Here is a 24,517-nt window from a genome sequence, read left to right as displayed (position 1 = left end):
TATTCCCTCCCTTTCACCGCAGACACAGGCAGATCTTCATTTCCTCAGCTGCCAGAAGTGCAGAAGGTAATTAGATACCAGTATGGCCTCAGAACGTTGCTCAGAGTAGAGATTTAATCACAGTCCTTGTGGCTCATAAACACAGTGTTCAGTTGGAGGCTACAAAAGCCAGCTAACATCTCCCATTACCCCTGTGACCTGTAGCAGCCAGGGAGGAGCAGAGGGTTGCAGCCCTTTAAGTCAGCATCAGCCTAGAACAAAGGCTACAGCCACCAACCTCTGCTGTGTGAGGTTCTGGTGCCGCTCGCTGCTGGTGCTGACGCCCTACCCTAAGCTTCGGCTTTGAGGGATCGGAGCAGAGCTGTGCCTGGCTAGACCATAGGGCGATCTTAGATGTGGAGGGATCACCTTTCCCTCTGAATTACTGAAGACATTCATGGGCCTCTGGCATGTAAGTTTTCTTTTAAGCCCACAGGCCGGCGTCTGCTGTTCTACCCTCATGAACATGAGCTAAACTGTTTCAAAACTAAGTTAAGTGCATTTCAGAACAGTAACATGATGTAAACAACTGAAACAGGAATTAGGTGAATTAGAGCATCCAGTGCTTGAATAACTCGAGCTACCCAAAGGAAAAGAACTGACCTATTTCTTCCTTTTGCCCCAAAACAGCATCATCTCCTGCTGTGGCTGCTCGCACCAGTAATCACCAGCATGAGTGATGACGAGAGTCATCACTGGGAGCCACTGATGAATTTGGCTGAGTCTGGGAGCCCCATTAGGGTTGCAGAAAGGGGATGGGGGGCGTGTGGGAGCGTCTGTGCTCAGCTGATGGATTGTGCTTGACCCATAAGCTCACCTAGGATCACTGGCTGTAGATCCATATGTAGCTTTCTAGGGAACTTGAAAAACAACCTCTGCCTGAGAGAGGAAAAATGGTAGGAAAGCCTGTGAAACACACGTAGGCAACAGTTCCTGGTGCTGCCTGTGAACTTGCAGGTTGTACAGTCATGTGTGGGATGCAGGCTCTAGATTACAGCCATGTAAGGCCTGTCTCCCTCTCTTCCCCCATGCTAGTCTGTGGAATGGAGCATGCAAAATAGAGAAATCTGAGACTCACATTGCAGCAGGCTGAACAGTTTACATTCCTGTCTGCCATGATATCCTCCTCCCAGCTTAGTCCTTATCTGTTTGACCTTGCATAGCCAGCATCAAAAAAGCTGATATTTAGTACAAAGGCATTCTGGAGTTCAAATGAGATAGCACTGCAAGGGGGAAAGACATATGCTTGTGATATACTCCTGGACTGTATGGAATCAAAAGCAGAAACACAGAATGGCTGAGGTTGGTAGGCACCGCTGGAGAGTGTCTAGTCCACCCCTTTGCTCAAGCAGGGTCAGTTAGAGCAGATTTCTCAGAGCCATGTCCAGTCAGGTTTTGAATGTCTCCAAGGATGGAGACTCCACAAACCACCCTGGTCAACCTATTGCCAGTGTTTGACCACCTTCTCAGTGAAAAAGTTGTTGTCATGTCCTCTGTTGCAAGTTGTGAGCACTGCCTTTCCTCCTGTCCCTTGGTACTACCAGGAAGAGTCTGACCGCATCTTCCGTCCTCCCTATCCCCGTCAGGTACTTACACTTGGGTAAGATCCTTTCTGAGCCTTCTTTTCTCAAAGCCAAATAATCCCAACTCTCTCAGCCTCTCCTCCCAGCCTTGCCCTGTCTTGATCAAGAAAAGTCTTCCTGAGGTGTCTTGGATCTCACTACACTGGAACATGCATGAAAAACCTTCTTTTAAACTTCAGCCTTACGAGAGAGTCCAGCAACTTCCAGACAGGTTGATAATCCATCTGCATTGCTCCTTGTGCTGACACTGGCCAAACACCGCTATATAGGGGCTTCACTTGTGCCACATGAGACAGAGCAGAAAACACTGGACTCTTGCAGCTGAATTCAAGACCTTGTTATGACAACACAAAACTTCAGGGGGATCAGGTCATAGACATCAGTAGGAGTACGACCATAAGGTGGTGTGTCTTTTTTTAAAAAATGCATCATTTGTTCCAGTTCGGGGTATCTGATGCAATAACCATGTCACAGCTTTCCTTTGTCACATCCTTCCCACATGACAGTGGAAACATCACTTCAAACGAGCATTCTGGATGCTCTCCTTTCCCCCACACTCCCACTCCAGCTGTGCTTGCCATTAAGCTTTCTTCAGGTTTAGCACATGCTTATTCTTTCCACTGGCTGCAGAATTTCTATAGTGTTCCTGTAGCTGCTCCTGCAGATTCTAGACCAAATTAAAAAAGTAAAAATAATTAAAAATAAAATCACCAAAAGCCTTCATCTGACAATTTTCCATCTCTGGTGTCGTACATTCAGGTCACTCCTCTGGGTTTTTTCTTGCCACAAAAGCTCTGCACCAGGTAGAGTCTCCTCTCCACCGAATACATAACACGGCCAGGCTACTCACACACGCTGCCTAGAGAGATAAGCCAGTTCTTGATACTTCACTGAGAAATGCGACTGTGAGGAAAGTCCAGAGATGAGTGTCACATCATGGGAAGGGGACAGGCAAAGGAGAAGGGAAGCCTCTCTTAATTCTTGTACACACTAAAGACATCATGGGGATGTATACCAGTCCTGATGGAAGAGGCTTTGGTGCCCATGCCTCTCACATCCTTTCTTTGAAAAAGGAATGGATGATCTCTCTTCCAGCATGACTCTGCCCGCCCCATGGTAACATACAGATCCCTCACTTGCAAGACAAGATCTAGGCATTGCAGGGTGGAGAGAAGGTGAGCCTGTTTCAGAAGGAGGGGAAATTCCCTATGTGAAGTGGAGATCTAAACCAAGATGAGGATGTCAGGAAAAACACGATTTCCATGTCAATGTGGTAGAATTTGGCCTCCCACAGCTAGAAGACCGGTGGAAAAGTTTGCTCTGCTGTGTAATTTCATCCTTCAAAACCAAATTACAGTAACTGCTGTGGACATTCCAGTGTCTGTGAGCTAATGATGATAAAAGGCAGTCGCAGCCAGCCAGTGCTGGGAGGAAATCAGGTGGGAGGCCTTGCCTCGCAACCAGCATTTGCAGACAAGCAACGCTAAGCCTTTTCGAAGGGCGCTGTCAGCAGACAGGAGCTTAGGGAGCACTTCGGGCTGGCAGGAGGCAAGCAAGAACGTATCCTCCTCTTAGCATTTTTTTTTGGGAGGGGGTGGAGGGGGTTATGCTGCCAAAGGAGCCGGTTTGACAAAATTGAGGCTGGGTGCCTCTGTGCACCGGCGTAATGGGAAAGCCCTTTGCAAGGCAGGAAATCCTGGAGGCACTCCCCTTAGAGAAAGCTTGTGTACCATCGGAGATCAAATGGGGACTCCCCATGCCTGAGGCCCTGTGGAGATAGATATTAAAAGATGATGCTCTCAGGTCCATCAGCATATTTGCTTATAATTGCCATGCCCCCCAGAATAACTACTTCTTTCTTTAGCCCCGCTAGGATGAGTACATGTAGAAAAAGCCTCTCAAAGGCTCCTCCTCTGTGTCATACTTGACCCCGTGGGGCACCCCAAGGCTGGTTCCAGATCTATAGCCCAAACCATCCTATGTTGACTTAGTGTCAACTTTCCTACGATATGGATTCCTGACTGCTGAGCTCACTTCACACAGGCATGTGCATGCATTCCCTATTCTGGTGACTGATACCTTCAGCATTGCCCATGACTTCACAAATCTTTTCATACAGCAGCCACAGAACTTACTCTGACATCTCTCACCTCCTTCCCCATGGCACTATGAGAGCACATGGGTCGAAAAAATAAAAAAAAGGGGGGAGGGTAGGATTAAAAAAAGAAAAAAAAAGAAGAGGGGTCAGGGGCCAGCAGGAAGCCAAAGCAGACATTACTCCTAAGGAAACCCATGAGTAAGAAGCAGCTTGGACTGGCACCAACTTGGCTAGCCATGACTCAACTAACATCTCCCCACCACCGTTTCTTTTTTAATCTGGATATGACATCCTCCTTTCCTAAACTAGGGTATCTGTGTTCCTTCCACACCAGGGACTGCAGCTTTTCTGAGATGAACAATGGAATCCCATCTTAACCTCTTTCTTATTGCCAGTGAAGCAACCATGCTCTCCATCCCCCGTTTTCAGAGCAGAAGCTTTGAGTCCTTCTGGCTGAGAAAGTGGATTAGGGGGAACAGGGGGAAAAAAAAAAAAAAAAAAGAAAAAAGTAAAAAAAAAAGTAAAGTCACCTCAGCATGTATTTTCTACCTCTATCACTTTCCTTTTCGAAGCCAAGATGAAAAGATTAATGCATTATTTGCCTTTTAGCCCAGGTGGTCTGCTCTGCTAGCCTCTGCCCCATTTACCATTGTTGCAGCTAACAGCTGTCTGGATTGCAGCTGCTCTAATTAAAAACGCCCTGAAATGTGCTACAACCAGGCACCTGGCAATGCTGTACCCATTTGTTCACATTGAAGGAACATGCGCGCTTTTAATTGTTCATGGCAAAGGGAGCTTTTTAATGACTTCAATTAACAGAGAGAGAAGAACTCCAGTTAGCTCTTGCTGTACAAAAGAGTGTCCACAATGTCATTAAAACAAGATTTACAAGTGTCATAACTCTCAGCAGCATAGTCAACAATACAGCCAATCATTACAACTGAGCACCAAAGGAGAAGGGGGGGAATGTCACACCACTGAGGAACGGGAGGAAAAGAAAGGAGTACGATGGGGGAAGGTGCAGAGGAAAAAAGACGTCATTTTTTCTTTTCAGTCTAGATTGATTTTATTCTACAAAATGCTACTCAGTTAAAATTGTAAAAGCAAAACCATTTTAATATGTTCTTTCTTTCATAGCAGCAAGCTTTCTCTAACAAGCTTTTTGTTTTAGTGCAAATACTGTAGGCCTGTAATTCAGAAAAATAACAAGAACAGAAAAAAGACAACACCAGATAGAACGCCTCAGAGCTGAGAATCTCCAGGACTGCAAGAACGATATCAAGATTACGATGAGCAAAGAAGGGTCCCAATTCAGCAGTCACCTTTAAGAACCTCCTTGGCAGAAACTATTTCACCGCAAATAAACAAAAAAAAAACAAAAAAAAAGAAAAAAAAGAACAGAAAAAGAGAAAGATTACGATCTAAAACTTTTAAGGGGAAAAAAAAAAAAAAAGATAATGGTGCCCCCAAACCTTCAATAATCCTCATTGTCGCCTGATAATGACTGACTCCACCTCTGACACCCATTTTGGAGCAGCCAAATATGCTGCCAATGCTTTCAATTTGCCCCCAGGACAGTGGAATCAAAATCAGGCCCCTTCTGTTTCTGAGGATCTTAAAGTAGACTTCAGTGACACTAGTAACTTATCGCTCTAATAAAGATGCACTATCCCTTATTGATGTTACTTTGAACTACACAGTATATCAAGATATATACAACAGTTTATCCTCTCACTGAGCAAAAACAACTGGATACCTATTTTCTACACATTTTAATATGGTTTTAATATCAAGTAACCACAAACAAGAAAGTGGAATAACCCTTTAATCATACAGAATAGAAGGGGAACAATTAAGTAAAACAGGATGGGATTTTATTATTATCTTGTATTCTGAGATTTGTCCTGAACTCCACCTACTGTTCACTGAGGAATGATAATGCATCTTTAGAAACATATCTCTTTTTACATTTTATACAGACAACAACAAAACCCAGAATGTTTTCTTTAAAGAATAGGAAAAAAATTACTAGCCTAAAAAAAAGAAGATTGGAGTACTTTTAATGCTTTCTTTATTATATCCAAGTCTTGAACAGAAAAAAAGATGTAAACATGATAAATAAATAATAAAATATAGATTGTTCCCCCCACCTCTTAAAATGTTGACTTGGCCTTCCTAATGAACTTGCAAGTGTCACAATAATAAGATTTCTTACATTTCAGAAGTCTGTTTTAGGATAAAAAAAAAAACCAACCCCAACAAGAAAGGAAAAAAAAAAAAAAAAAAAGCAACAACCAAACACCAGGAAGGTGAGTTGGGAGGATGTTAAATTAATGGCAGGCAGATCTGCTAGAGCAGGCACAAGACGGCTGCCTGCCAATAAATAATAAGATACCAGGGAGGAGGGGGGTGTCTTAGGTTTTTGTTTTTTCTTTTCATTTAGGACGAAGGCCAGGTGGATCCTACATACAGTAAGCAGCAAAATTAAAGGTTCAGATGAACTAAATAGATCATTTAAATAATAATTATAAAAACACAACAGAGAGCTACTGTCCCCAACATGTTGGTCCCAAATCCCATCACACCACAAGCAGTTTGAGACTTACCCAGTCTCCACACCTACAAAAAAGGAATGGATGAAGGCAATGCCGCAACTGGGAAGGGGGAAGGAGGAACTAGGGAAAAACTAGAACAGCAAACATCACCTGGAAGCTGAATGTTTCCTTCAATGCAGCTGCTACTGCTCCTCCCAGTTTGGCATTGATTAATTTAAGATGTTATTAGAAGCTTAACTGGGCCAGTCACTAGTGGGCTGACCCAACACCACCTGAAATTCCCCGGGCTTTTTTCTACTGACTCAACAACTCTCGGTCAGACACTAGTTATAACAATTCCCACATCCCCATTACATGCAGAACATGGAGACACTACATTTAGGAATCGGCAGAAAAGGTACTCATGGAAAATACCACTTTGGGGATGGGGAAGACAGTCAATTCCCAAAAAGCACACCAGTAAACCTGAAAAGAATGCAGGGCCAGACCAAAACAGCAGCAGAGCTCAAGTTGTACCTGTCTGCCAGAAACTAAACAAAAGTAAGGCTGATCCACAAAACACAGAAGGCAGGAGGCCAGTGATCCCAACACAGACATCCTCTGAGAGATCTGAGGGACAAAACAGGCACGCACAAAGTATTTGGGTTTTTTTTCCAGATAGTATAGAAAATAAAAATAACTCTTTTCTGGGCAGTTTTACATGGATCCCATCCGTTATGACAGGACAGGAAAGGGGACCGTCCTGTCCTGTCTCTGAGAAGGTCAATGACAAAGTAGCAGGCAGTGCGGCAAGGGCCAGCTGCGGCTCCTTTTGGCAATGATTCAGTGAGCAAAAGTAACGGCAGATTTTTGTTGTTCCACTAGAAGTTAGGCTAACTTGGGTTTGAGGAGGCACCTGACTCCCTGAAAGCCCTAGTAGCAATGGTCCTGATCTCCCAGGAGACAGCGATCCTGGGCAGCTAGCCTCCAAAGTAGCTGTATCACTTTAGGACTGACCACTTGTCAATGCCACTATCTGCTCAAAAATGGGTGGCAATGACATGCAGACATATTTTATTGAACAGATTTTTTAGATTTTAGATTTCAAATCCAGGCTGGTCCAAACAAGCATCTGGGAAAATGGAGACAGAGAAACAGCAGTTTCACCTAAAGTGATATCATCTACATAAACCCCTATGAAAACAGGATCCTCTGTGCTAACTACAGGAATTTTAAGGTCTACTTTATTAAAAAGGAAGTTTTGATGTTCATATAGGGACAAGAGAACTCCTTTATCATTTTACTTATTGTGTAAGCTCAATTTGAAATCTCTAGCACTGGTGTAATGATGGAAGTGTTTAAGCAATACAGAAAAAGCCTGAATCACAATCAGCTTTATGAAACAAAAAGATCACTCATGTCTATTTCTGGCAGGTTTGGTAAATATCTGGGTTTAAAAATAACAGTAATAATAAAAAAGCAAAGTCTGCCTTCAGAGCCAAAGTCATGTCCCTTTGAAATGATTCAAGGAATAGGCAGTGGCCAGGGTTTGAGGGAAGCCAGCCCTGCTGAGTAAAAGTCTGGATCCACAAGACTGAAGCCCCTTAATTCCCAGTGGAGTTGGTGGGGACTGCAGTAATTTAGCATTTCATGAGACTGGCCCTATAATTGCATATTGCATTCCTCCAGGTCCAGCCTGACCAAGAAATACCCTGGTTTCAGTTGATTAAAAAAAATAATACATATATATATATAAGAACAAGAAAATCTCACACCAAAATAAATAGCTGCCACCACAGCTTCGACAGGCAGGACCAAAGAGACATCCCCTAATGGCTTAGCTGGCAAGCCTGGCAATCCTAGTGTGCACGTGGTCATGGTTTGTCAGTGCCTTGACATCAACAGGAATTGAGCTTGACTCCAAGTGGGAACATATTACACAGATTGCTGTTTTCAGTAGTGAACATCAGTGCTGGAGAGCTTGTGCCCTCTGTGAGCACTTAGTAGTAGCAGTCAAGCCCACAGGTTGGAGAAGACAAGGACCCAGGGCTAGGAGAAAAGCCCTCTGATTTGGTTTTTTTTTGTCTTCAGGCCAATCAACCCCCCAAAAATCAGATCAATTACAACGCAAAAATTACAAACCCTAAAAAGCCTACAGAGGCCAAAGACCAAGGTGCAAATAATAGTAATCAATTTTTTCTCTGCTGTCAATTTGTCATTCATAACCAGAGGTTATCATTAGTTCTGCTCTAGTTCAAACAGGTCATCACTTCAACCATGCCATTCCTGCTTGGTCAGGAGTGCCTTGTGGCCTGTGCTGGAAGGCTGGACCACTGCCTTCTCCCCAACCTTGGAAACTGGGAATCTCTGAGCAAACAACACCCGCTCGTATCAACTGGTAGATGCGCGCTGCTTGCTTTCCCAACAATGGAAAAGTCAGCAAGAATACAGCCAGCTAGTTTCACTCTCTTATTCACTGCCAGTCTCCATCCTAGATTTATAGGCATGTGGTGCCACCTCTTTTTCAGTAGCATGTTCTGCAAATATGGCCAAGGGGAGGGGAGGATTTACTAACAGGAAGAGATCAGCTTCTGAGTCAGGAGCCCTGATGGGGAGGAAGATGCAATACTCCCTAGAGAGCAGGCAGCCCAGGAAAAGAAAACAACAAGCAGTAGATTTGATATCCACCAAACTGGGATAAAACCCTGCCCAAAGACACTGGTAAGTGCCAGCCCAGCAGCTTTTCTGATGCTACTTTGGCCCTGAGATGCTAACTTGTTTTTTGAGGAGTCCAAGGGGATAAATGTATCTTCATTTTAAAAAAGAAAGGCTTCTACATGAGCCTCCTGCTGTCTCTGTTCACCATCTCTGTGCCCCAGGCCAGAGTTACAGGCTCTGTCTTTGCTGCTGAGTCCTCGGGCTCCTCTTGGTCCCCTCCTCTCCCAGAACTTCCAGCCACCCCTCTCCTGCCTGGGCAACCCTGTGTTTCCCACAGCCTGTCCCAAAAGGAAAGATCCTAACAAGCCTTTAAAGTTCAGAGCAACTGGATGAAATGTCATGGGATTGACAACATTGGAAATGATAAGCGCAGAGAGAGAGAGAGAGAAAGAGGGAAGTTGCAAGATCAACTAACCAGAATGATCTAAGCACAGAGCACAACTGATCAGATCAATTCATAAAGGGAAGGGACGACTAGCAACCGCCTGCAGCTCGCCTTTAGTCCTGGCCAGGGGTGCTCCCCAAGTCCACTACGGCCGTGAAGAGGTTTCCATAGGCAGTTGCTACAGAAGGGACATCACCCTCTCCAAACAGTCCTGGTGCGTCAGTCCCACCCTTGCCGTTTCTTGCCTCCAGGGAGCTGGTGTTGGTCCTCACTCTCCTTCCTGGAGCTGCAGCACTTCCCCATCCTTGTTCTTGCTGCCCTTGTGCTTGAACGATCCCATGCCTGTCTCTAATCCCATGGAGGGGGGCTCCCCCCATGGTACTGGGGGGGATGTAACACACTGGCAAAATGGGGGGCCGCAGGGGAATTACAATGCCAGCAAGGTGGGAGAGTTCAAGGAATCCGAGGACTGGTCACCACTGCTGCTGCTCCTCCGGTGAGCTTTGGAGCAGGACTCGGACGGGGAGAGAGGAGACTCCTGATCCAACACATTGGGGTAGGTGAACACCAAGTTGGAAGAGCCAGGAGTGATGGCTGGTGTTGAGGTCACCACGATGGGAGTGTTGAGTGCCTCCTCCCCATAAAAACCTCCAGCAATGCTGATGGGCTTAATGACAGACCTCTGGCCTTTGTCAAGGACCAAAGAGGAAGATGGGATCTCTTCCTCCACAGGCTCCTGCTTCACCACCACCGCTCCGCTTGCTCCAGTCCGAACACTCTGGAGACTGCTGGATGGTGGGCTCCGACGTTCCTCAGGGCTGATTTTGCACACAGGGCTGTGAGCCACCAGCATAAACTCCAGCTTCTCCTTCTCCTTCTGGAGCTCAGCGATCTCCTTTTGCAGCACTGACTTCTCCTCTTCCAGCACTTCAGTTTCCTGCAGACAGAAGTGGAATAAGTAAATATCATAGGCTCTGGAACTGCTCCTCACCTGGAACATGGCCATCAAGTCCAGTTCCCATCTGGCATGGGCAGATACACCCCAGACTCTTCATGAGCCAAGCAGGCACCAGGTCATTGCCAGCTGAGCATCTTGTGTTTCATGTGCCTACCAGTAGGCTATTCCCAAACTCCCCTGATCTAGGGGTTATAAATAGTCTTCTCATGAGCTTGCCTTAATTTTCTCATGGCCAGCTTCTATCACTCTGTCCTGGCCTATGACTTCACCCTTCTCTCTTGCTGTCTGCCTGACAGACACCCTGGCAGAGCGCACTCAGATCTCCTCCCATCGTTTTTTGTCTTAGGTAAGTCATATTCTTTTCACCTAGATGGAGGCCATGTACAGCAATCTCTAAACTGTTTCCGTTATTTCCGTATTCTTTCTGCAGTGAATATTCCAGATTAGGTCTGACACTTGCCTGACTCCGGCACAAAGGTGTAACACTTTCATCTCCACTGGGTAGTCCCTTGACACACCCCAGGATTAATACGTTCTTTCCCATGGTCACATCACACTGATGGCTCATAGTCAATCTGTGAGCAATTAGTACCTTCCTGTATGAGGAGCTCACCGTCCCAAAGAACTCGCTCTCAGTCCTTCAGGATATGACCTCCCACTTTGCACTCCTCTCACTCCTATTACTTTAGTCATGACAATCCTTAAATTCTTCCTATAGGATGTTCTGCCCCCCCTACACTGAGAAGACCTCCCAGATTTGAGTCAGCAGCACGTTTCACTGGTGTGCTTTCACTGCTGCTGCTGCACTGCTTAATAAGATCATCAAATAAAACCCGCCCCAAGCTAGTTCTTAAGCAGGAGAGCTGAAGTCTTCCCTCCAGCCTCTTTCAACACATCCCATCCTTGACTCCTCTTCAGTCAGTCCCTTACCTCACGGTTCTTGTGCTCATCCCTACCTTCTCCAGCTTAACTAGTTATTCCCCCTGTGGCACCAGACTACACGTCTCTGTGGTGCTTCCTTTGTACAGGAAATCAGTTACCCCCACCAAAGAAAGGTTAGGCTAAAGGATGTAGCTTTGATAGGTAGCCAAAACATCTGCCTCATTTTCTGCTGCTTTCAGATAATCCTATCATCTTCAGTGCTTTTGTCTTCAAAACCTGCCTTTGAGGCACACAGCATCTTTATTTCCACTTATGGAGGGAGACCAGAGGTAGGGAGACTCACGCTAGTTGGGAGGTTAGAAGGGAAGAGAGCTACTAGGACATTTTGGGCGGTCAGCACTGGGAATTTAGGCTCCTGAACTCTGGGCCCGAGCCCTGACCACAACTGATATAGGAGCAATGCCATAGAGTGACCTCAGAAGGGGGAGGCAGCGTGTATTTTGTAGCATCTTCCCCAAACATACTAGTGGAGGGAGAGCAATGCCCTTCAAGCTGGTCCAAAGGGTGGGTGACAAGGAAGGAGAAATGTATGCAAAGCACATACCGCCTGGAGTTTCTCTGTTAGCTCTCGACGCCTGTTACGACACTTAGCAGCTGCCAGCTTGTTCCTCTCTCTCCGGATCCTTCGCTTCTCTTCTTCCTCAGGCGACAGCTGTGGGCAAGTGCCAAGAAAACCCACAATCAGATCTGAGCAAGGCATTCCTTGAAGTTCGTGAGGATTTAACCACAAGGCAAAGGAAAAAGGCCTGATCCAGCAGGATGCTGAGCACTCCCCCTCTTCACTGATGTCAGCAGAAGATGAAAGCACACAGTATCTCTGCCTGCACCAGGTCTTAGTAGAAGGGTGAGGAGAAGATGGAGCAGGGAGCAAGGGGGAAGATTGTGTAAGAGGACAGTGAATCTGCACCAAGGCCAAACAGATAAAAGATGCTCTCTGATTGTTTCACAACTTGGGTGGTACATTAAGCAAAACCAGAGCATGATGTTGTAAGTGCCTCTTTCTTGAAAGAAAATATCTGCTGCTTCCCACACAAAAATAGTTGTTAGCTTGAAGGTCGGCGATGGGGTGGAAGGGGAGACAGGAAAATCATCAGAGCTCCCATAAAGTCCATGAAGCAACAATGATTTATACCACCCAAAAAATCTGACCTCAGATTTTTGAGCACTCGGCAAGATAACACACTGTGCTTCTTGCATCAGCAGGCAAGGCTCCAGTGATATCAAGGGCTTCCTGAGGCCAGCTGACATCCTCACTGATGTAAATCAGGAGCAATTCCATAGAAACCCATGAAGCGACACACTTGCGAAACCAGAGGAAGCAAGCAGGAGCCCACAAGATCTGGACAAGCCAGGCCTAGATTTTGGGGTTTGAGACGAGGTTTTAGAAATGCCAGCAGCGGCAGATAGGCTTGCACCACTGCCAAGGCGGGGGATTCGGTACAGCAGAGCGTGAAGAGGGCCAGCGCAGCCGGGCTCGCAGCTACGGCACACGGCGTGCAGGAGCTGGCGCTGCCACGGGGACTCAAAGCACACAGAGGGTCAGCTGTGCATCCCCCTCCGCTGCAGACCCACCTCGTGCCCTGCACTGGAGCTCACCGGGCTGGTGTGTGCTGTTGGCCCGGGGACTGCAAACAAAAGTGAAACAAGCACCCTGAAAAGCACGTGTCAGATCTCACGTAGCGCCAGCAGCAAATATAAAGAAAAAACCTTTTCATAAAAGCTTTCAGTTTCAATGCCTTTGGAGGCTGTCAAAATCGCACATGAGACATTCCCCCTTTCACTGTCTTTTCTTTTTAGCGTTAGTTTTACTCTAACCTCATTCTGGTTTGCTTTGGTTTGCTTTATTTCCTTAATTTCGATCTTTGCCATTTCAGGGGGTTTACTTCAGCCTCTGTGCATTCACCTCGCTCAGTTCTGCTTTTTTTATTCAGGATCTGGTCCATGCCTGCGATTCCACCTGCACGCAGCACAGGCGCCCAGATGCACACTGAATGACAACAAGCACTTCTAGGACTTCAGGACACAGGTTTGGGGCCTGAAAGCTTTTCTTTTCCGTCAACAGATCACAGCACTCCATCTCAGGGTGGGGGGGTACCTCCACCCTGCTGGGCAGCAGCCAGCGGGGGTCTGGCAAGTTCCCCCGACGAAGGACTCCCACAGGCATTGCTCTCCCTGCTGCAGCTCTGCCCGCTCCCTTCCCAGCCTGTATATATGTGGGGTGAAAATGCATTGCACTCAAGAGTCTGCAGTACAGCAAAGTGTTAAGCACGCACACAGGTTCTGGGCTGACCCGGGGCATCTGTGTAGAGTTTAAGAGCCCTTTCATGCTTTAGAAGCACAGACCTCAATAAAGTATGCTGGGACTGAAATTTTTCCTCCCAGGGCCTTCAGCCATTTTAAAATTATTTGCCTCTGAGGCTATGCTTTGCAAAAATCTCATAGGTGGGGCTGAAGCCCCTAATCTGGACGTGCTTAACTTACAATGGGTCTAAAAAGGAATATTCTGTCAGCAGTTGCTGGATTTGTTTGGAAGTGGTTGCATTTGGCACTCTTCATGCCCCTGCTGTACGTGTTATCTGTAGCTTGTCCAAGCCCAATACGTGCATTCGCTGGCAGTAATGTTCATCAAAACAGGGTCTTTTCATAAAGCGTTACACAACGTTTTCCAAAAAGGCACTCCGATGTGGTGTTCAAAGCACCAGCAGCAGAAACCTGAGCCAAAGAGCCACGGTAAAGCGCCCGGGTACTGCCTTAGCACGCGTCTAATCAAAAGGACTTGGCTTTGAATGACCCACAATGAACGGCTTGCAAACAAGCCACAGGCCAGGAATTGCTTGGCAGGCATCCTTCAGCAAATAACTCTGAACAACAAATAAAGTGGAGAATATGGTGATCTCTTCACGGCCAATTTGTGAACACAGAGGCAGCATTTGTCAAACAAATTAGTTGTTGCTAATTATTCCCCCAGTTCTCATAAGAGCTTCCCTGGCTTTGGACACCAGCCCTGCACGAAGGGAACCAGGAGGTAGCTCCGGCTGGTGGAAAGGGCTGGCACATACCGGAACCACCACGGCTGCTCCATCCTTCCTCCCAAAAAACGGGTCCTCAGTGCACCCACACCAGCTCCCCACACAGAGATGCGGCTCACTCTGGGCAAGTGACTTTAACCCCTTCCCTGCCTCTTAGGTCTAAACCAGACAGCGACCCCACATAAAATAATCAGACTGTGAATCAAAACAGATGACGTGGAAGTAAAAGTAGGGCTGGTGAGCCTTATTAGAAACAGACCTCATGCAATAGCGTGTGCTTGGGTACTGAGGGTTCGCAGGGCGTCTCATTACACCGCTTTGCAGCAACTCACACAACCGCTGCTTGGGAACAGTTTGGGGAGATCTAGATTATTCAGATTTTTTTTAAAAAAATAAATAAATTAGCCTAGCACTGTGGATAGCTGTTCACCAGACAGCCCTGGAAAAGGCTGTTTTCTACTAAGAAGAATTCACAGGCTGTAAAGATTTCCAGAGGTCAAATTGCCTGCATCTAGTCTGCCACCCTGTCCCAGCACAAGATCCAGGGTCCTGGCTCGATAGTCCCATCAGGAGGCTAAGCACAGGGCAGCAGTAGCACAAGCTAACCCATCCCAGCTGTGAAAATGCCAGTGGGCTGGGAGTAGAAACATTTCTGCTTACCCCCACCTCCCCGCTGTAAGGAGATCAAGCGATCGCATGTTTGTTGCGGGAAGGTGGATTTAGACCCTGGATATCCAGAAGGATCTTGCTACTAGGGTCGAGGTGCTCTGGGGAAGCTGTTCCTCCCTGCACGACGCTGTCTGGTATTGGTGGTATCCCCCCAAAATGGGACTGGAGCAGCGCTAGCTGCTGCAGAGCAGACATAAACCAGCAGTTGATGTAGTTTGGTGTCAAATTCGTAAAGCACCTACGTAAAAGAACCTCTGCTTGCTCAGAGGTTTCCTTCTGCCTGGAGTGGCAGAAACACTCAAACTGAAACCCAGGGCTCGACTTCAGAGTTGCACCTGCTTTTGAAACTGAGCCGCAACGCGGCCCAGCAGTGCGAAACGTTTGATGGAGATTGGGTAAATCTTGCCATACGATGAGAAAGCAGCAATAAAATCACCCTCCAGCTCACACCCTACGTCACCCTGAGAAATCCCAGCACCTGTACAGTGCAGGGGACAGACCTCAGCGTTCCCCCGTGGGGCCAGGGGATCCCGAGAGAGGGCGGCGGGGCGGGGGAATGTCTCTGTACACCTCTTTGAGGCACCCCCAGATGCTCTCCCCACCATGGTTACCTGCTCATCTCTTCGTCTCCGGCCCACTGTGGTCCCGATGGTTTTGATGACCCCAGGGCGCTGAAGGGCCGTGTGTCCAGCCACGGAAGACAGCGGGGGCAGCGGGTGGCTGTAGGGGTGCGAACGAGAGTAAGGGCTTGACATGGAGGTGATGACGGTAGGCTGGACCATCCACTGCAGGTCTTGGCTGGTTGTGATGGCGTTGATCGTAGGGATAAAAGCACTGCCTGATCCTGGCATATCTACTCGAAATTTCTAGGAGGAAAGGCAGGGCAGAAAAGGGAGAGAGAGAGAAGAGAAGAAACCGTCAATGAAAGCAGAACATAAGCGGCTACTCAGGAAGCAGCTAGGCCCTCAGGAGTGGCACCAGCGAGGATCAAAGCAGCACCTGAAGCAAAGGCACCAGCTGCTGGCGCCTCTGCAGCATCCCGGGCTGCCCCTGCCCGGCACAGCCCCCCAAGGAAGGTGCTGGGCTCAGGCCCCAGAGCAGCCCTACCCTCTCCCAGCCCCCTTCCTCATCCCCCCACACACCCCCAGCATCCCCTACGCCAGCCACTCCTCTCGGGCAGCGTCCCCACCGCAGCCACCTCCCACCCATGCCCACCGCGCCTTCCGGCATGGAGCGAAAGGGGAATTAAGGAGTTTCTAGAAAAACACTTCTCTGCCAGTCCAAAGAAAAGGAAGAGAAACTTCAGCTCTGAAATGCTGTTACCAAGCAGAGCAAAGCCGCCTTCTGCCAAAGGATTCCCCTGAAATTTGGGCTGGGTCCGCACCGGGTTTGGTACAGCAAGAATAGCAGCTTGCTTCTCGTTCAGTGGTTCTGTGCTCGTCACACACACAGGGCGAGAAAGCCGGCCCTGGGATGGTTACGTGCGAGGATATGTATTTTAATAGCAGCCTATAAAATAAGTCTTAGGATTCAGATCGGACAAGTTCCCTGCAGCTCTCTGCACTGTCTAGACAAAACAAGGCAGCAGTAAAACCAAGGCAGCAGGTAATGATCTCCTCCAAAATACATGTACACCTTGTTTCAGACAGAGAGGTAAATCCATCTGGATAATATGCTGGCACTAAACTGCAAGGAAAACAATCGCTTGTCCCCGGAGGGAGAAGTAGGGGAGAAAGAATGCTTTTGTCTATGCGGAGCTCCTTCGGGAGGCTTTCAATGGTTTGACTCAGTTTTACAGACAGACATACCAGCCATTCTCCAGCCATCGCAGGCAAGGGACAGGGCTTGTAGGACCAGCAGCTGTCACTACCACCCATTTGTAAGCCTTGAAATGATCCTGTGAAAAACGTGCTCCTTCTTGGGTCAACAAACTAGCTTCGCAGAGAAGCGAGAGCCCTTGCATCAGCCTGACCTCAGCTCAGGTAAGCGTCCCAGATAAGGGCCTTCAACACAGATTTCCTTTTCAGGGTGTGCCTAGTCAAGCACTTTAAGAGCTTTGTTAAACCAAGGCTACTGCAAATAGCATTTCACATTCTGATAACTACAGGCCAGTATTAGCCATAAGAAAGTCCAGCTGCCAAGGCCTGGAGACCAGGAGATCCAGTCTTAATACTAACAAATGCCATCTTACAGCTTTGGACAGCTCAAAACCTAGCAAGAAAGGATGAGAGGGGGAAGGACCGTGAATCAAGTTAAGCAGGTGGGGGAATTACACAGACAGGGTGACACTGGCACTAAGACCTTGGCAAAAGCCCCACCAGCACCTCAAAGATTCACCTGGAGCTCGAGCCCAACCGAGCCTCAGCATACCTACAGCTCAGAGCGCATGCCGTCTTTGTGACCTCTCCCAATTAACTACAGAGATCCAGAGCTACAAACTGTCGACACTACAGGGGAATTTACAGGCACAAACGCCCTTCTTTGCTCTGCCCAGTGTAGGCCGTGACCACATGGCACAGGAGAGGATACCTTGATGCCTCCACAACCATAAACACAAAGGACCTTAACCTTGCAGAAGGGAGGAAGTGTGAGACTAGTTGAACCGCAACTGCTCAAGTCAAGGGACACAAGTTCTGCTTCCAGCTCCACAAGTGGTTTCTACCATGACTTTTATCTACCTGCGCCACCACCCCTCCTGTACCCAAAAAGCAGAGAAGAGAGAGTCCTGTCGCCATTGCAGGGACACTAGAAAGCTATGGCTGCAAAACCTTCACAGATCTTTTGGTGCTTTGCTATGAGAAGACACCTCTTGCATTCCAGAGCAAATGACCCTTTGCTGCAGTTCCAGGTCGCTGCAGCCTCCAACACCCAATGACCTGCTAAAAATTCCCATCAGAGGTCGGGAGAGTCAGATCCACCACCAAATCAGCCACATAAGATACAAGTGTCTTGACACAAAGATCAGGCTCCAAGTTATTGATAACGTGACTATTCCGCTTGCAATCACTCCTGTATTCAGCCTAGGACCCTTCTCTAACACTAGTGGAGGTCTCCTGGACAGCAAAAGGGATCTGCTCAGTTCAGCCACATCCCTCGGCAGCTCCACGGTGCTGGTTTGCTTGCAGACCCAAGGGAAGAGACTGGCTGCACTGCAGTCCCTGCCTGTGCCATGCTCCACCTCTGTCACCAGCTTCCTTTCTAATCCCTCGAAACGTCTTTAAAAAAAAATTTTAAAAAATCCCTCCAACCCTTATTCTGTATTTTCCAAAGGCAGTATTTTTCCCAGATAACTAATTAAGGGACATGCATGCTGCTGTAACAGGCTGAGCCTTCAGATACGGGAGGCTCAGGCTACCACTGGGGTTTACAAAGCATCGCTTCCTGACCGGTCAGGCTTTCCCCACATACCTCGCCTTACCTGCTAGGACACTGCACTGGATCAGTTTTGCCATGCCAAAATGCTGCTAGCTCCCACTCTACCCAGTGACCATCCGCTCTGACCCTTGGGACACTGCTGGTTCTGGTGACAGGACCCGAATTCCCTGCCACCTCCCCTGCACAGCCCCTTTGAGCACCAGCCTCCTCACAGCAGAGCTCCAGACCTTTCCTCAAACTGCAGCTCCAGCTTTGTTGTCCTCCCCCTCCCCTCAGAGAGCCTCGATCCCCTTGCCAGCCCGGCAGCACCGGCTGCCCTCACCCACCTCCCCATTTCTCCGCTTTCCAGACTCCCTCCTGCCATTTCCTCGCCCAGGACACCCACAGCTCTCCTCTCTTGACCCGGGAGAGGCTCCTGGAGGCGTCTCCCTGCCAGTTCTTGGGTTTTCTTATCTACAAAGAATTCACTGTGCTACAGAAAAGACGGGGCGATAGCCAGATTGCAGGGCTGCACACGCAGCACGCACTCAACCACAAAGCCACCGCTCTCTTCCTGACCCAAGCAACACACAGATGAGGGTATCATTAAAAAAAAGCAACAACTAAACAGCGAACAGAAAGAGTCCTGTCATTAAGAGTGCCAAGAACTGAGGTCAGTCTCTGCTCTGCCTTAAAGATACGGGGTTGGATGGGGGCCCTCCCCTGACCCATGGTCGAGAGAGTTCCCCAGCAAGTCCTGTCACAGGCAGGGACAGGCCACGTTAGCAGGTCACAACATAGGAGCACGGGCAGCATGGAAACATTTCAGGGTTCTGCTCTGTGGTTCCCTTCATCTTAACAAGGAGTTTCTGTACCGCACCCCATCGTGTCTCTGCTCCCCTCTGGACCTTCACTTACACCCGTAACTGCATGTGCTGAGCAGCACCAAAAACTAGTCCAATGGCCACGAGAAAAAACAAACCCAACAACAAAACCACCAAAAAAACATCCAGTAACAACTACTCAGGTATCAAATATAGGGTGTATAGGATGCATCCTATAATAAATACATGGCCCCTGATGGCTGTCCCATGTTGAACATCTCCTCGAAGGAAAACTGCACACAGTGCTGGGGTATCTGAGGGGAAAGTCTACCAGTCTGAAAGAGTACACAAACTCTTCCCATTAAAGTCTATGTTTACCACATGGCAAGTCAGTGATTAGGAAAATAGCATGACACGCAACTCAAAAGAAAAATGTTCCAGTGCTGCGTTGTATGGGAAAAATAATTAAAAAGCATCAAAGTTTTGGCTCAGAGACACAGTTTCCATTTAAACATGTGACTGATGCATCTTTTCTTGCTTTGGGAAAAAAAACCAAAACCAACACACTAAAGAAAAAATTTCTACAAAGCATGTTTTCTGTAGCGATAAAATTCTGCAGATCTCTCTAGACCAGAATCGGCAGAACAGCCGGACTGCTAGGGTAAAGGCAACGCTTACATTTGATCCTAATCTACAACATCTGTAAGGATCAAGGGAAAGACAACGCAAAAGGCCTTGAGAAATCTCCCGGATTCTTAAAGAAAACATTTATGTTCTCGCTAAGCCGGTGTCCTGCGCAAAGCCCCGTTTCAGATAGTAACCCTAGAAACTGGGCTCTGGCCCCCGTATCAAACACCACGCACGCCGGCTGCCCGGGGAAGATGTACAGTCCCCGAAAACAGAAAGGGGAAAACCCCAAAACAAGGGTCGGTCCCGGGCAGCCCCCAGGCTGCGGCCGCAGCAGTTTCACCACCTCCCGCAGCAAGTGCTTGAACCCAGCGCAGCTGCTGCGCCGGGGCAGCAAAGGGAGAGCGAAGGATGTGCAGCTTGCGGGGCGTTCCCAGCCTCTCAGCCCCCCGCCCCGCTCCCCCACCTTGTCCCGGCGTTTACTGTAAACCGGGAACGAGCCGGGGCCGAGCGAAATCCCTGGAAGCCTCGGTCCGCAGCCCGCAGAGGGCACCAGCGAGATGCGTTTGGAGCAGGCGGGGAGCGGCAGCGAGTCATTTCTGGTAAAACTTCTTTAATGTGAGGAATGTCACGGGCTGGTACGGTTGGCAAAGTTTAAGATTGGACTTTTTTTTCTTTCCTTTTTTTTTTTTTTTTTTTTGAAATGATCCTATGACTTCTCGATGCGAAGACAGCAATGCGCTCACCCTGCCAGTTCGCTCGTACGGGCCACACAAGAAATAATAATATTGTGAGGAAGGGGGGGGGGGGGGCGGGGGGGGGGGGAGCCCAACTCTGAAAAAGCGGAAAAAAAAAAAAAAAAAAAAGTGAGGCTGGGCCAGCTGATGTAAACAAGTTATGAAATAACCCAGGTTTGTATAACTGGTCCGATTGTGTAATGCCTTCCCCAGAAGTGGTGGATTTAGTCGATGTAGGCATATAAGCCGTTCTGAGATGTTGTCTCAGGAAAATGATACAATAAAAGAAAAGAAAGCCACACACCCAAAAAAACCCCCAAGCCACCCGACCAGGCTTTTCGGTCCGCGAATTCACGCCGCTTCCACAGGAAATATCTGCCATTCTTCCAGCGCCGCCCGGCAGCGGGAGCGTGGGGGGCGCGGGGGGCGCCCCTGGAAACTCCCGCCCGGGCAGGAGCCACCGGCCGCGGGGGCGCGGAGGAGCAGCGGGCCGAGCGGAGCGGAGCGGCGCGCCGCCGGGCCTCGGCTCTCCCCCGTGGGAAGGGCAGAGCCAGTGTCACGGCCGCGGAGCCCGAGTTTGGGGAGCGGGTCAGGGCGACACGGGCGAGAAGCGGGGCGGGGGGACACGGGCAGAGCGCTTCGGGCAGAGCCCGCGTCAAGCCGCCCCCTGCGCGCGTGACGGCGGCTGCTGTCGCGCCTTGGAAGTAACTCGGGCGGCACCTCCCGAAGTCCCGGGGAAGGCGGCCAGACCCACCGGCGAGCCCCGGGCAGAGCCCGATGGCTCGGGCAGGGCCGGCAAACAGGGGGCCAGAGCAGCTCCCGGCGAGAACAAAAGCAGGAAGGAGGAAGAGTGCGATGCGCCGTGTATTCGCGTTACCGGCCCCGGAGAGGAGTCGCCTGCAGGAGCCCTTCGATTTCCGAGCTGGCCCCGGCCCGCCGCTGCGGCGGGTCCCCGGGCACCGGGCGGGGGCTCCCCACCGGCACCCGCGGGCGCCGCTCCACCCGTGGCCGGGACGGCCCGCCGGGCGCCTCCTCACCGCGCGTCCCCGCTCGGGGCAGGCCGCTGCCTCCCGCGGCACCGCCGGCCCCGGCCCGGCACCCCCGGCCCCGAGCGGAGGGGAGCTCCGTCGCGCGTCCCGCCCGGCAGGGTCGCGGCTCTCGCCCCGCGGCGGGGCGGGCAGGGAGGGGAGGAAAGCGGCGGGGGCGCCGGGACGGGACGAGACGGGACGAGACGGGCGGCTGCCGGCTGCCCGCGCCCCGGCACCGCCTGCGCCCCCGCGGACGGCGCCTCTCCGCCGGGCGCCCGCGCCTTCGCCGCGGAGGCAGCGCCGCTCCCCGGGCGTGGCGGTGAACTCCTGCGCCGGGAGCGCTCGCAGCAGCCCCGGAGGGACGGGGAGAGGGGCAGCGCCCGGCCCTACCTGCTGGGCTGCGCCGGTGGAGTAGGTCTCGGGGTGTCCCGGGGAGCCGCTGCTGCCTCTGGAGGAGGTGTCGAAGTTCCCGGGGTAGTCCTGGTACATGGTCCGAGGTCGGGCCGGGGGAGCCGCGTCCCCGCCTTCCCGCACCGACACCCGCCGCTCCCTCGCCGTCTCCCCGCCCCCTTCTCCCTCCCGACCTCTTCGGCGCTTGCCTCTCGCCTCCCAAGGCTCGCCGCGGGAAAGGGGGGAAAAAAATTTAAAAAGGGGGAAAAAAAAAAAGGCTTTGAAGGGGAGGGAGAAGGGTGAAAAAGGCTTAAAAAAAGGGTGGTGAAGAGAGAAAAAAAATAAAATAATAAGAACAATAATAGAGGAGGCTGAGGCAGCGGCGAAGCGCCGACGGGACGGGGCGGGAGGCTCGGCGGCGCCGCGGGAGCAGAGCGGTGGGCAGCGCGCCCCGACGTCCTCTCTCCGCGCTGCCCGGCGCGACTCGCCCCGCCGGCGGAGCGGCCCCAGGGGCTGCAGGCGGAGCGGCTCTCCCCCCCCCCACACACACACACCCCGCCACCGGCCGCCCCTTTTCCCGGTGCCGGGTGACTCAAGCGGGCCGTACGCCCCGCGGCTCCTCGGTAGGGCGAGCGGGAGCTCCGCGCACCCGCGGTGACTCAGAGCAATGGCATCGCCCCGGCCCCACTCGCTTATTATCCGCCCGCCGCCGCACCATGTGCACTCGCACACGTCAAACCCGCGGCGCACCGGCCCCACCTTGCCAGCGCGGAGCCTCCCACCTGCCACCGCCGCGGGGGGGGGACACGGGGAGACGGGGATGGGGCCCGCCCCCGCCGCGCCCGCCGCGCCGCCCCCGTCGCTCAGCCCGCCCCGCCCGGACCCGCGCTCGGCGCGGGTCCGGGCGGGGCGGGCTGAGCGACGGGGGCGGCGCGGCGTCGTGTTCCCGTCAGGCCCCGCCTCCCCCCGCCCCACTTGGTCCCGTCCGCTGTCGCACGTTGCCAAAAATGGTCATTTGCGTCGCACGACGCGAGCGCGGGTTTCCTTGCCGCGGATGACGCGCTGCGAGAGGGATTCCCTGGCCCGGCCGCCGCGATTTAAAGGGGCAGGCACACCGCTGACAGGGCGGCCGGCGCTTTCGGGGGAACGGGGCGCAAATGTCGCTGTCACCGCCGCGGGGGGCTAGGAGGGGATTCGGGACGGGGGGGCTGCCCAGCACTCCTCCCTGCGGCCGGGCGCCTGGCACCAGCAGAACCCCAGCGCCAGGTCCGCTTCTCCCCGGCATCCATACACCGAGTGTTAGAGCCGGTTTTACAGCAGTGTTGACCTATTTATATTATTTCTATTTTACTTATTATTTTGTTTTATTTGTATTTATCCTATTGTTATTTTTTGTTTATTTTTTAATTATTTGTCTTTTTATTATTTTTCTTTATTTTTAAAAATTTTTCTTTTTAAAAAAAACACTTTCGGTTTTTCTGTTTATTTTTCTTCTGGTTTTAATTTTTGTTATTTTTATTTTGTTTGTATTCCCCTCCCCCCCCTTATTTTTATTGCTTACTTTCCTTTCTATACCCGTTTTCAGTCTTAAAGTAGATTCCTCTGTCCTCCTAGGATCTGGCTGCAGAGCCACTCCAGGCCTCCAAAGCAGAGTATGTCACAGGCACGGCAGGCAGCAGCCCCGGGCTTTCCTGCAGTAGAAACTCAGGGGGCAAGGACCGTAACAGCCCTCCGCAGGTGGCTGTGGCACTGCCAGGTCACTGCCCGGCACAGGCTGGAAGGTGGCAGAAGCAGACAGAGCAGAGCCATTGGCACAGAGAACGCCGGCTTTTGGGTGACCTGCAGCACACAGAGCAATGATGATGTTACTTCACAGATTGTTAAAATGCTGCTCCTGGACCCGAAATGTCTCATTTTCCCACTCCCTGGAGGATTCACCCAACTCTGAGTGTGTCATTTTTTTGCTGATAGGGAAGGAGAAGTCATCTAAGTTCAGGCTATAAAATCCCATTTGAGATGTCTCATGGACAAAGTATTTTCCCACAGGAGCTCACCTGAGAGTAATGGGCTTTCCTCCCCTCACGCTGGGAAGGGAGAGGCAGCCTCCATCCCACCTCAATCCCAGAGCTTTTGGGGAACCCTGAAACAAAGCAGCCCATCGGTGCTAAGTCTTCAGCACCTGATTTTTTTTTTTTAGCTCTGAGCCAGGCATTTGGGACTAAAACTCCTGCCAATGCTGTTTGGGTTTCAGCACCTTCATTTTCCGGGCAATTGAAATTCTCCCTCCAAATTAGCCAGCCTGTTTCATGCTGCGTCTGACTTTGGGGGAGGTGGGGACAGGGCTGTATAATAATAATATATATTTATATAATAAATGACCCCGTGTTTCCAACCCACACTGCACGAGGAGCAAAGGGCTGGGCTGGGGGAGAGGTACTGCAGCAAGCCCGGTGGGCTGTGACGTGGTGTCCCCCTTGGGCTGCACGTCAGGCAGGTGATCTGCACGGGCTGCTTTCTGCTGGAAAGGGAATTAGTTCAAGATGTGAGAGGAATTGGGCTGCAGTTGTTAAGGGGTGAAGAGAGACGGGCGAAAACACGCGCT

General features: G+C 50.4%; 2 protein-coding genes across 2 annotated transcripts in view; both read right to left on the bottom strand.

Moving 5' to 3' along the window:
• PLB1 (phospholipase B1) overlaps positions 1–3,802 on the bottom strand; it is a 100,242-nt gene extending 96,440 nt beyond the window's left edge. The window contains exon 1 of the mRNA XM_040612250.1: positions 3,758–3,802. Within this exon, the coding sequence (XP_040468184.1) occupies positions 3,758–3,802 (45 nt within the window). The remainder of the gene's footprint in view (positions 1–3,757) is intronic.
• Positions 3,803–5,473: 1,671 nt separating this feature from the next.
• On the bottom strand, positions 5,474–22,679 carry FOSL2 (FOS like 2, AP-1 transcription factor subunit). The gene is made up of 4 exons (XM_040612081.1): positions 21,916–22,679; positions 15,567–15,821; positions 11,802–11,909; positions 5,474–10,294 (listed from the first exon to the last, which is right to left on the bottom strand). Exons 1-4 carry the CDS (start codon positions 22,012–22,014, stop codon positions 9,785–9,787), a joined length of 972 nt encoding a protein of 323 aa, XP_040468015.1. The 5' UTR covers positions 22,015–22,679; the 3' UTR covers positions 5,474–9,784.
• Between the last annotated feature and the right edge of the window lie 1,838 nt (positions 22,680–24,517).

Source organism: Falco naumanni, chromosome 12 (assembly GCF_017639655.2).
Source record: "Falco naumanni isolate bFalNau1 chromosome 12, bFalNau1.pat, whole genome shotgun sequence".
Lineage (NCBI taxonomy): Eukaryota > Metazoa > Chordata > Aves > Falconiformes > Falconidae > Falco > Falco naumanni.
This window is presented reverse-complemented; position numbering and strand designations above follow the sequence as displayed.